Below are 13226 nucleotides of genomic sequence, written 5' to 3'. Positions count from 1 at the left end.
GGAAATAAAACCCCTACTAATTCTTCATCAAATAAAAACTAAGTTACCCCAAAGAGCCTATAGATTGTAAATAATTTAAGACAATATTGTGAATTAAATTAAGATCACATCATTAACTTAAAGTCTTTAAATGAAAACTGTTAATCCCCAAAGCTAGTAGTGTAGCCTGTATTTCACCTTTCAACTTTATAGTCTTCACATTGTAAAAGAATGTGTTCAATTGTTTCATAATGATGTCAAAACTTACACAGTCCAGACTGATGTTTTCCAACAAGATACAGGGAGTAATTAACCATAGTATGCCCAGTTCAAAGTTGAGTCAATACAATTCCTTCCCTCCTTGCTTACCCCCTTCTCCCATCAATCCAGCAGCTTTATTTATTTTGTAAAGGTGCTGCCCTTTATGTCCATTATCCCCCAAGTCTTGCCATAATCCCCCAATTCTTAGCCCCACCAACCCTTTAGCTTCTGATATGCTAAGTGGAAGGTCTATATCTACCGATGAACTTTTAACAGCTTTTTTGGCCAAACAAGCAACCCGCTCATTCCCCTCAACACCTCGATGTGCAGGGACCCATAAAAAGAAGACATGAAGACCTATATTTTGAAAATGAAATAAAGTTTGAAGAGCTTCCAGCAGTAAATTGGACCAACTGCTAGAATGACTCAGTCAAAACTGAAAAAGAATCTGAACAACTTATAACTTTGCAAGGACTTATTTCCTCCACCCACTGTAAGCCCAAAATGACAGCAATCAGCTCTAGAGTATATACTGATAAGTAGATAGTAAGACCTTTCTTTATTGTCACCTGTCATTTAGGCACAAAGACAACCATACCAACATTCCCTGTTAAATTATCTTTTGATCCATCAGTAAAAGTGGTTAAATATCACAATAATTTTCCTTAACATACTGATAAACCAACACACTCCCAGGCATATCAGGATCCTTGGACTTCATTAAGTCAAGGAACCTAAATAGTTGGACCTTCCAGATACAGGTGTATTTTTACTACAATCAATTAAAACACTTTGACTACACACAGGTGATCTCCATTTAACTAATATGTGACTTCTAAAACCAATTGGCTGCACCAGTGATGTTTGGTGTATCATAATTAAGGGGAGAGGGAATACTTAGGATTATTTTGTGTTAATTTAGATCACTTTGTAGAGATCTATTTTTATTTAGACATGAAAGAGTCTGTTTCTGTTGATTAGTGTCAAAAAAGCCAAATTAAATCCACTATGATTCAATGTTGCAAAACAATAAACTTTAAAACTTCCGGGGGTGGGAGGAAGGTGAATACTTTTTATAGGCACTGAATGTTATTAAGTTTAAGGCATTGTCAAAAAGGTGCAACTTTTAGAGTTTCTCTGTTAAGACTGGGTATTGAGGCACTGAATAATTGAAGCAAAATTATTTTTTTCTGCTGGCTCTGATACTTAAGAGAGCCACAGCGTTGACAAATGTGACTGAGGTGTAGGCAGGGACCACACCCACAGAAATGGTAATTACAACACGGTCACCTTTAAAGCCAAGTCGGGTAGATACTGTTGAAAAGGTAGGTCACATGAATGGCAGAGATGGCTGGAAGCCATATTGTGGGGGAATGTAGGAGGCCTTGTAAAGAGTGCCCTGCCTCAGAATGGCTTGATGTTTTAATTGCCACTGGATAGGCTGTATTCTAACAGGGCAACTGCCTGGCTTGATTTGGATGCAAAGGTCTAAAATAATCCCAGTGAATTACTATTCATTTGTTGAGGTTGGAGACAAAGAGATGGGGCTAGGAATGATAAATAGAATTTACTACATAGCTGCAGGGACAATTACAGGCAACACATCAATAGAAGGCACTTTAATCAGCATGCACATTGATACTGCTGCAAGCTGCAGAGTTGTAGGGAAAAATGTGGGCAGAAATACGTGAAACATTTTCTATTCAGGTAGAGCAAACTGTTATTAAGTGACTGTGCAGAAGGGATTCTTCAGGTTATGAGGGGGCGGGATGGAGAGGATTATCGGTTTAGCAGTAGATGTATGAGACCAGTTGTGTATTATGGTTCGTGAGGCCGGAGATGGGCATCAATTGAATCAATTTATTTGAATTCCAAACATCATTAGCAGCAGTGGGGAGCTTGGCCCCAAATGTCATGGCTGGTCATTCAAACTCAGAGATGGTTCATATTCCAAAACTCACACATGGCTACTACAGCACTAATAAAGTGACGATGGAGAGTATGTAATCAGTAGTTACTGATCCATTATCTTAGAAGGTAGACTGAAGGTATGTCAGAGGAGAAGAGTACAAGGGTTCAGAAGACTGTTATGCCGTTGGCCCCCCCCTCCTTTGTGAAAATCGCAAGAACTCTAGTTAAGGGGGGGGTCAACTGACCCAAAAGAGGGACGTGCGAAAGACCACGTTCTCTCAAGAAGCAGACTAACGGTGACTTCGATTATCGTCTCATGGAAACCACGTGAAAAGCCCTCGGGCAAAGTGGGCTGGTTAAGAGAAAGATCGCATTACCTGCAACTTGATTGATACCTGCGATCCCGTGAAGAAGTATAAAGGCGGGTCTGAGGGGAGGACCCTCAGATGCACCCAGCAGACACGAGATCGATTCCCGTGGGAGCGGGACGCCATTTTTGAAGGAAGCTACGTGCGCTAGATTCCGACTTTGAATCTGTGGCTAAAACCAACGAAAGACTGCTTTTTAAAATAACAACGGGGAAGTCTGCTCCCCTGATTCCAAGGATTTACTCTGCCAAGACGACGGGCAAGTGTGCATCTTTTCTAAATTGTAAAGGAAAAAGCCTGCAAACTTCTGAGTGACTCTTAAGACTTCCGTTGGACTCAGTATTACCCCCCCTAGACAACTGTAGAGCTTATTTCTGATTGATTATGGTTACACCGGTGTTTTAGATTGAGTATTGACGCATGTTATCTGAATGTTTGTATTAACCTTAATTTTTGTGCCCCTTTACTAATAAAACGTTTGAAAATAGTAGCATCCGACTCAGCTGATCCATCTATCTTTGCTGGTAAGTTACCTGGTTACGGGGTTTACGTAACAAGACCCTGTCCTAGTAAGTAGGTGGGGTTATTGTAGTAAAGGCAGCAATGCAATGGCACAAATGGATCACCTAAAGAGGCCTTACAGCATCAGAGAGCCAGGATCAATCCTGACCGTGGGTGCTGTCTGTGTAGAGCTTAAACATTCTTCCGGGAATGTGTGGGTGCAGCATGACCATTGTAAATTGCCACAAATGTGTAGGCGAGTGGAGTAGATGAGAATAACAAATGGATTAATGTAAATGAACAGGGTCGATGGTCAGCACGGACTCAGTGGTCTGAAGGGCCTGTTTCCACACCGAATTTCTCTATGAAGAGAAATGCGTGGCCTGAGACATCAGCTGAGAGAAATATAATCTCTGTGAATGCTAGATAATCTAACAGTGTGTATCTGAGGGCAGTTAGAGAATTGAATGGTGGAAAATTGAAAATTAATACTCTCAGACATTAAATTGTGGCATGAATTGGTAACATTAATGAAGAATGCAATTTCTGCAATATTATGCTGTGATGGTATTTGTTGAAACCATGGGATTTGCTTTGTTTACTGTGCAGGTGTTCAGCCAGGAAGAGATGTTAACATGTACGTCATTGTGGTTCTGCAAATAAATACGGTAGACAAAGACCATAATGAGGTTGAAAGATGCTGCTGGTCACAACCGTGCATGGAGCTGGTAAGTGACCTGAGCCAGCACGATGGAGTTGGATACTTTAAGGAAGTAATCTGTTACTGTGTGGAAGCAGCTTAAGGAGCATGATAATTCCTGAGAGACTGAGAACCTTGATGGCTGAGATCTACGCAGTGGAACCATCCAGAAAGCACATTGTTAGGCATTAGTAAATTATGTATAGTTAGATGATGTAACAGGAAGCACTCTTTGGGAGGTCAAATGTAAAGGAAGAGTACAGAGTTAATAACAGGACTCTTCACAATTTTTCTGTATGGTGGGATCTTAGTGTTCAAGACCAGAGTTCCCTGAAAGTGGTTGCATAAGATGATAAGTTGGCAAAGAGAGCAGATGGCATGATTACCTTTATTAGTCAAGGCAAGCAGGCCACAGGTCTTCTTTACCACCCCATCAACTTGTGCAGTTACTTGAGTTCACGAAGTTAGATGGCCTAAATTCTGGTTAGGCCAATCCGGAGTATAGCAGTCATTTCTGGTTGCCCCATTATAGGAAGGATGTGGAGTCTTTGGAGAGGCTGCAGAAGTTTTCCAGGATGCTACTTGGATTAGGGGGCATGCACTATCAGAGGTTGGATAAACTACTGTAAGGGGTTTCTTCTTTATGTTACTGCATATGTTAATCAAAATGGCTTCTTTGTTATGTTAAAAGTAAGAATGCCTCTTTGTTATGTTAACTGGTGACAGAGTGCTTTCTCTCGCAGCTTGTTTGGGTTATAATTACTGATAATGAGAATTGTATTCATTTGTTAACCAATTGGGATAGGTGTTATTCTTTCTTGGTTTGTAAGCTAGTGTTATGCGGACTTTTGGGGAGTTGGAGAGGAGATCGCGAAGAAGGAGGACGTGCTGGATGCGCTCTGGTCGACCACCGAGGTTGGTCCCAGGTGGCGGGTCGAGGAGGTCGGAGAAGATCGAATAGTGGACCGAAGACTTCGATAGTTGAGCTCCAATGGTTGTGCACGAATTGACTGAACTCTGATAAGTTTTGGTGCCTTTTCTTTTCTTTCATATATATTGTATCACTATTAATTACCTAGTTCTAGTAAGACTTATAAAGTGTAATTTGTAAAATGTACATTGCGTGCTGGCTGATGATTGATGTTTGAGGCCGTATCAGGTGGCATTGCACAGCAACCGACACAACCGTGAGACAAGGTTGGGCAGGGACAGGATCTCCCCTAGATACGTACGAGCCAATATAGCTGAGCGTTACACTACTGTTATTTTTCTGGATTTGTGTAGGCTGAAGGGAGTCCTGACAGAGGTATTTAAAATAAGAGGCACAGATAGACAGTCAACTTTTCTAATACTAGAGAGTTGCAAAACGAGCTGAAAGGGCCAAAGTTCAAAGGAGATGTGCTGTGCAAGTTTTTTTTACACAGAGCAGTGAATGCTTGGAATGGACTGTCAGGGGTTGTGGAAGTAGGCACAACAGAGGTGTTTAAGAGGCTCTTAAGGTAAGCACATAAATGTGCAGAGAATGAACAAAAAGGGACCATGTGCAGGCAGAAGGAATTAGTGTACTGTCAACATGTCAGTAAGCTCAGGGTACTGACTGTCAGCTGGATCAGCCTCTGATTCGGGCATCAGCAAACTACAACAGAACTAGAGTAGACAGAGCATATTTGTCTGCCGCAGAATCCAGAATATTATGCTCTAAACCTACTTTTGTTTAAGTTCATATCTCAGTAGATTGTTTGTTTATTGTATGTATGTTTCTCCAATGTAAAATGCATATATAAACAGGCCACTAGTATGTTGCTGTCAATATTTGTAGAGATTATTCCAGGACAAAATAGTAGCCTTGAGTACATACTTCATTAGGGAATTTTTATTGTTCTTTTATTGGTCGAACAGAAAACTAATATTTAACCATAGATTCTCTCTGCTCATTAGTATGTGCAACATTGAAAATTAAACATTACATTGGGATTACAAATAATGCATTTTTAATTACATAGCTGACCTTTACCTTTACTACAGAATTGAAAAAATTTAGCAATATTGCAACTTAGGAGAGTTAAATGTATTGATTGCACTGTTGTGTAAGTCTTGCTTCCATAATCTTTTCCAGTGTTGCCAAACATTGTAGAGAGGGAAGATTGAGTTCCTGAAGGTTAGAATATCACCACTGGCACAAAGCAGATTGAAAGCTCCAGATGATCACTTTCACTGGTTTTCAATGACGAGCTTTTGTGTGGTGTACAAGTGGCCGATGAGTACCTACAAATAAAAGACAGAGCACATTGTGAGGCATTTCACACAAACAGCTTTCATTTATCAGCAGGTTTTGTTTTTCTAACCTGCATTATACATTTTCTGACCTGTGCAGCTCACCTATATGACCTTTCAACCCTTCGTGACATTAAACCTGGAATGGGGAGAGAAAAAAATGAGGACTTTCAGATTCTCAAACTGTGACAGAATTCTATTGTTCTCCTGGGCCTTTTAATTGAGCACATCAGGAAATGTCTCTTCCTAGAATAAAAACACTCATGTTTTTGCTGCCTTGGTAGAGAGAAACCACTTCAAAGTGATAGTGTGCCTGGATGGCATTTATTTTTGACATTTGTTTTAAGTACACTCTTCTCCAGTTTATCAGGGCACCTAGAAGAGACAGGCAGGTAACAAAATAATACAAAGAATCTGCTACAGAGAGCTAAACGTTACATTCAACATTCCAGCACAATTTGAGGAACACATGGCATCCATCACCAGACCTGGAAAACCAACATCAGACTGGCAGATTCCATCTGCCATTTTTGAGCCCATTTTTCCAGCTGGTCCAGATCCCTCTGCAAACTCTGATACTCTTCCTTGCTGTCTACTATAGCCACAATCTTGGTGTCATCTGCAAATTTGCTGATGCAGTTAACTATATTATCATCCAGATCAATATAGATAACAAACACCAATGGAACCAGCACTGATCCCTGCTACACTCCAAAGGCCTCCATTCAGAGAGGCAACTATCTGCTACCACTCTCTGGCTTCTCCCACAAAGCCAATGTCTGATCTAGTTGACTACCAAGCAACTGAACTGTTATTGTCCATGTGGAAAACATCCATTGCCTTGCTTTCATCAACTTTCCTGGTAACTTCCTCAAAAAACTCTGTAAGATTGGTTAGAAATGACCTACCATGCACACAATCCCTAATCTGTCCCCACCTATCCAAATACTTGTAAATCCACTCCCTTAAAATACCTTCCAATAACTTTCCCACTACTGATGACAGGCTCACTGCCCTATAATTTCCTGGTTTATTTTTAGAGCTTTTTAAAAACAGCGGAACAACACTAGCTATCCTCCAATCCTCTGGCACCTTACCTGTCGCTAAGGATGATCAAATATCTCTGTTAAGAGTCCCTGCAATTTCTGCATTTGCTTTCCACAGGGTCCAAAGGAACATCTTGTCACACCTTGACACAATAACTCAGTCAACAAATCCTTCTTTCATTATTTAACTTATTCCCACACCAATTTCTATCACCAGAAGAAGCAGATGTCACTTTATCTGATACTCTGTTGATGCCCTTCCCCAGATTAAACAAAGGAATATAATTTATATTCTATGTGTACAATGTCCTGTGTATGTTACTCAAAATGGGTTTTTTTGGTTTGTTAAGAGTAGGAATGCTTCTTTGTCTGATAAGTGTTTCTCTCGCAGTTGTTTTGCTTTATACTTGCTGATATGGTAATTGTATTCATTTGTTAACCAATGGGGAATGTTATTTTGTCTTGTGAGGCTGGGCACGTGGAGAAGGGGTTTTCGCGGGCTTTTGGTGGGGAGTCGGGAGGAAGACGTCGAGGAAGGTGGACGTGCGCTGCACTGCTCGGAAGACCACCGGGGGGTCCTAGGTGTGAAGACGTGGTCGAAGGCAAGCGACGAGGGGTCGGATGGTTCGATGTTTGAGCTCCAACGATGTGCACTAAAATGACTGAACTTTGATAAGTTGGCGCCTTTTGTTTTTTTTCCTTGTATATATATTGTATTGCCTAATACTCTTTTAATTTTAGTAAACTCTTTAAAGTGTGTTTCATAACGGTATTTGTTGTGGGTTTGATACTGTGGGCAGGCGCGAGGCATAAACTCGATTCTCACAGCACCTGCGTGTACGGGAGGTGGGGTTGGTGTGTGGCTGGATCTCCTTTTCCCCTAGACATATACCAGCCTCTTGGGTAAGTGTTACATATGCAATAGCAAATGACATTGTAGTTCTCTTAGCTATGTCAGAAAATAAATTCAAATGGTAACAAACTATTCAGTCACTAACACCCAGCCCCCAAAACCATTCTCCCCTCAATTCTGCATATAGGATCAGAGAAATTTACAGTTTACTACACTAGTGCCATATGGACCATAAAGCTATGCACTTTAATCTAGTGTTCATTTTTTATCATTAACAAAAAAGTAGGTTGATCAACTTTTGAACTTTTAAAAAAATTTTTAAAATTAGTTTTTCAAAACATTTTACAAATTTAAAAACCCCAAATCCCAATGAGGAGCATTAATACAGTGCAAAATTAAGCATACAATAACAATATGCTACAAAGGAAGAGAATTTAACAAAAAAGCACCTAAATTAAAGACAAGTAAGCTTAGTGTCCTCCCCAAGCCCCACAACACAAGGTAAAAAACAACAACAACTCCAGACCGACCACAACACAGTATAAAGAGTATAGGTCAGGACAGTCAAACTCCCAGACTGTGAATACACTTAGCAACAGAGGATAATAATGCCTACTACCAGAAAAAAAGGGAGCTGAAAGCAAGGGACCGAAAAGAAGAAAAAAAAAGAAAAAAAAAACCCTAGTCAAGAGGAAGGTTATGAAAGTACTCGATAAAAGGTCCCCAGACCTTATGGAACTTTAGATCCGAATTAAGAACTGAATAATGAATTTTTTCGAGGTCCAAGCAGGCCATAATGTCGTTAAGCCATTGCGCATGAGTGGGCGGGGCAACATCTCTCCATCTAAGGAGGATCAAGCGTCTCGCCAGGAGAGAGGCAAAGGATAGTATTCGGCATTTGGTCGGACCCAGACATAAATCTGTCTCGCCCCAAAAACCGAACAGAACAATTAAGGGGTTTGGTTCTAGGTGCTGATTCAGAATACCCGATAATGTAGTGAAGACATCTTTCCAGAATTTCTCCAAGCTAGGACAAAACCAGTACATATTGATGAGAGAGGCCACGCCCCTCTTCCATTTATCACAGAGCGGACTAATGCCAGGGTAGAATCGAGATAGTTTAGATTTAGACATATGGGCTCTATGAACAATCTTAAACTGTAAAAGGCAATGGCGAGCACAAAGGGAGGTTGAGTTAACCGATTTGAGAACTGAATCCCAGCTCTCCTCAGATAAGGAGATATTTAAATCCTGCTCCCAGGCTTGAACATTTATTCTGTGGAAATAACTACTTTCAAGTTCAACTCGAACTTGAGAACCAATTATCAGCTGCTCATAGTACTTCCATTTCTTAGTCCATACTTTGTCAACTGATGAGGTTTCTGCCTCATCAGTTCCTTAGGCAGTGAAGTTCAGTTGTTCAGCAACCTTCACCTTAACCCCAACCAAACTTTTACAAATTACTTCAAATTTATGCCACTTGTCACTCACCATCTGTTCAGGGAAATGGGTTCTTCCCAAGCACACTAGCCAGGTCTCTCACATAAACTTTTGCTTTTCATATCATGCTTGCCTTTGCTCTCTCTATACAGTAAATCTATCAAACCTCCCAATAAAGTGAGCCAGAAGACGGCAGCAAATTCCCAGTCCTTATCCTGAAACTCTTGGCAATGATTGCTTAGTCTTTTTTTACTTTCATCATTTGCTGAGCATTCAAGTTCTATAATTATGTTCCACAACAAGGCTAATGAATAAAATAATTATGAAGCAAGAGGTTAAAGATCTCAGTGAACACACCAGCTAGTTGGTCAGGCAGATAAAGACCATAAGACACAGGAGCAGAATTGGGCCATTTGATCCACCTACTCTGTCCAGATTTGATATTCTATTACAATCAGGATAGAATTTTGTGTATGGAAGTTGGTGAGCCTTTAGGAACAAGTAACCATATCATTGTTAGTCACAAAGATTTTTTGGGAGAGTATATCAGTTAATGCAGATACGGCAAAGATGTCAGAAGGTAAACTGGAAGGAACCGCTTGCTCGAGGAACAATGGGGCAAATTTAAAGAGGTAATACATGCAGTGCAAGAAATGTTCATACCTAAGGTCAGGAGAAGCAATAAAAAACAATAGCTCAACTACATGGATGAATAAAGATATACATAAAATATTATTGAAAAGACAGCTATATAAGGAATAAAGAAAAAAAAGCAGGTTGAGGTTGACCCCAAGAGATTTTCTCAATACCTTAGTAGTAAAAGAAAAGTCAAGGAGGAAGTTCCGAGTATTAGGAATAATAGTGGGGTGTTAAATTATGCAGAGAAGGACATAGCAGATACTCTTAACTCATATTTTGCTTAAATATTCACCTGCAAAGATGTTAGCAATATGCCAGTAGGTATAGAGAAAAGTAAGGTTGTTTTAAGTGATCTGTGTGGCACATGGCCAAGTGGTTAAGGTGTTGGACTAACGATCTGAAGGCATCATGTTGTGTCCTTCAGCAAGGCACTTAACCACCCAGCTGAATATGGGTACTGGCAAAATGCTGGAGGTTAACCTCGCGATAGTCTGGCGTCCTATCTGGGGGGGGAAGGTCTCGTACTGTACCCTCAGTCGCTTCACGCCACGGAAACCGGCATAAGCATCGGCCTGATGAACCGATAAGGCTCAGGACAGACTTTAACTAACTTTAAGTGACTTGGAGATCTTAGAAAGTGAAGTCCTTCTTCTGCTGAAAAGGCTGAAAGTTATTAAATTTCCAGGGTCAGGCAACATATATCCAAGGGTACTTAAAGAGGTCTGTGATTATATATACAAGCCCCCAACAAGCCCCCTCAAAAATCAATGAAGACTGGTGAAATCCCTCAGGACTGGAAAAGGGCTAATTGTTGTCCAGGTATATAAGAAGGGTGACCACATTGACCCTGGTTGGCTTAATGTGTATTGTAGGTAAGGTAATGGAAACATTAATAAAGAATGAAATGGAAAACCAGCTGATGAGAACAGGCATGTTAGCAGAAAGCCAGCATAGGTTCAGAAAGGGCAAATCACGTTTTACTAAAATGCAGGAGTTCTATGAAGAGGCAACTAAAATTTATGAGAACAATAGAGCAGTTGCTATCATTTACTTGGACTTTCAGAAGGCTTTTGCCAAAGTACCCCACAAGAAGTTAATAATCACATTACAGGAGGTAGGGATTCAGAATAAGGGTGCAGAATTGGCTCAGAAACAGAAAACAGTCAGTTATAGTGAGAGGATTATTTTAACACTTGGAATATGTTAAAAGTGCAGTTCCACAGGGATCAGTTTTGGGGCCGCTACTGTTTCTATAAGCACATAAATAAACTAGTAAAGTTTGCAGATGACACAAAATTAGGGGGATGGGCTGATAACATTCAGGCAGCTGAATTAACACAGTTAGATCTAAACAAATTCCAGATGTGGGCAGATATATAAGTGATGAAATTTAATGTAAGTAGATATAAAATATTATATATAGAAAGTAGGAATATTAGATATAAATATACAGTGGGGTTCTTGAGTCAGAAAGTGCACTGAATGAGAGGGGTTTGGGTGTCCTCATCACTATCAACATCAAGAAAATGCACAGAAGCAATTACGAAGGTGAATAGAACGCTGGGCTCAGTGGAGTTCAAGTTGAGAGATATTTTCCCTAAGCTGTATAATGCATTTGTGAGGCCACATCTTGAGTACTGTGAACAATTTTCGCCTCTATATTTTGTGAGGGATGTGAAGGCACTGGAGAGAGTTCAGAGAAAGGTGACTGGAGTCATTCCAGGTCTGCAGGGTATGAGTTAAGAAGAAAGATTGAAATAATTAAATCTTTTTAGCCTAAATAGATATAGAAAGAGAGGAGAAATGACAGAAGTGTTCAAAATCATTCAGGGTATAAGTAAGGTGATGCCAGCTGCTACTTCGAAATTAATCATTCATCAAGGACACGGGGCCAGAGGTGGAGACTGGTTAAAGGGAGATTTCAGACTAACATCAGGAAGCATTTCTTTATACAGCGAGTTCCAGAGAGTAGTACCATAGAGTCTTTCAAATCTATACTCATTAGTTACTTCAACACACTATGTGAATAGAATTTGGCAAGCTTTGTTGGGCTGAATGGCCTGTTCTTGTGAAAAACTTTCTGCTGTTCTCCGCCATTCCATCATGGCTGACTTATTATCCCTCTCAACCCTATTCTCCTGCAGTAATGAAGAGGTGCAGCCCTGGCAGAAAGAGGGGTGGTACCAAGAGAATGCCATTGCTGAGAGGGTAAACTGAAGCACTGCTTCCTCTTTTGGGTAAAGGTAACATATTTCATGTAATTACTTTGAAGAATAATGGACTCATAGAAAGCGATAGGACAGAAAAGGGCCCTTTTGTCCCTCTTTATCCATGCTAGTCATGATGCCCACCTATGCTAATCCCATTTGTCACCGGGCCCACATGCTGCTAAACCTTTCTAGCTAAGTATCTGGCCAAAGGCATTTTAAACGTTGTAATTGTTTCTGCCTCTAACACCTCCTCTGGCAGAATGGGAAGTTAATTAATTGTGGATTAAAAACTATCTTTTAATTATCCTGCTGCACCAGGGGTTCTCAACTGGGGATCCAAGATATAAAAAAGGTTGGGAACCCCTGCGCTGAACAAAATATCATATATTCATTGTCACACTGCTTGCAGGAGTTTGCTCTGCATAAATTGGCTGCTGTATTTTATTGCAGGTCCAAAAAAATGCTCCTTTGGCTATTTTGACTTATTCTAATAGGTCATGAAAGCAGCTACAGTATATGAATGCAATTCTTATTCTTTTTGCAGGCATATACCATAAGAAAAAAATCTGAATGAAAATGAGAAAGGAATTGCTTGGCCATTTTCTATAGAAGAGAGCTCATCAAGAACAATTTTAAAATGTACGCAGAATTAACGTTTACTTTAAGGATTTATCATTTCAGAACATTTCCTTACAGAGCCGGAAAAGCTACTCAATTTATTATTCATGATGTTTTCTCCAGAGATCACGCAACAATAAATTGTGCTTTTTTTCTGTACAAGTGAGGTATATTTTGTGTCTATTGTACTTGGAAGGTTTTAATCTGTTTCCAACTATGAAAAGTTAGGACTAGAGAAGAATGCAGTTAAAGTTTAGCTTTTTCAAAACAATCAGGCAGGTTAAATACAAGAAAAGGACATTGCAACAAAAGATATACTGCAGGATAATATATGGAGAAATTATAAATTTAAATTATTCACTGGAGATATGGAATCAATATATGACATCAAGGTTTTACTTACTGAACTATGTGAGCTTGGTAAAA

At 40.0% G+C, this 13226-nt stretch overlaps 1 protein-coding gene across 1 annotated transcript in view; it reads right to left on the bottom strand.

Annotated features, from left to right (window-relative positions):
• Positions 1-5578: 5578 nt before the first annotated feature.
• lyrm4 (LYR motif containing 4) overlaps positions 5579-13226 on the bottom strand; it is a 198091-nt gene continuing 190443 nt past the window's right edge. Inside the window, exon 3 of the mRNA XM_073073033.1 lies at positions 5579-5985. Coding sequence (XP_072929134.1) covers positions 5932-5985 — 54 coding nt within the window. The 3' untranslated portion in view covers positions 5579-5931. The remainder of the gene's footprint in view (positions 5986-13226) is intronic.

Source organism: Hemitrygon akajei, chromosome 20 (assembly GCF_048418815.1).
Source record: "Hemitrygon akajei chromosome 20, sHemAka1.3, whole genome shotgun sequence".
Classification (NCBI taxonomy): Eukaryota; Metazoa; Chordata; class Chondrichthyes; order Myliobatiformes; family Dasyatidae; genus Hemitrygon; species Hemitrygon akajei.
Note: the sequence above shows the minus strand (reverse complement) of the source record. Positions and strands in the feature narration are given on the sequence as shown.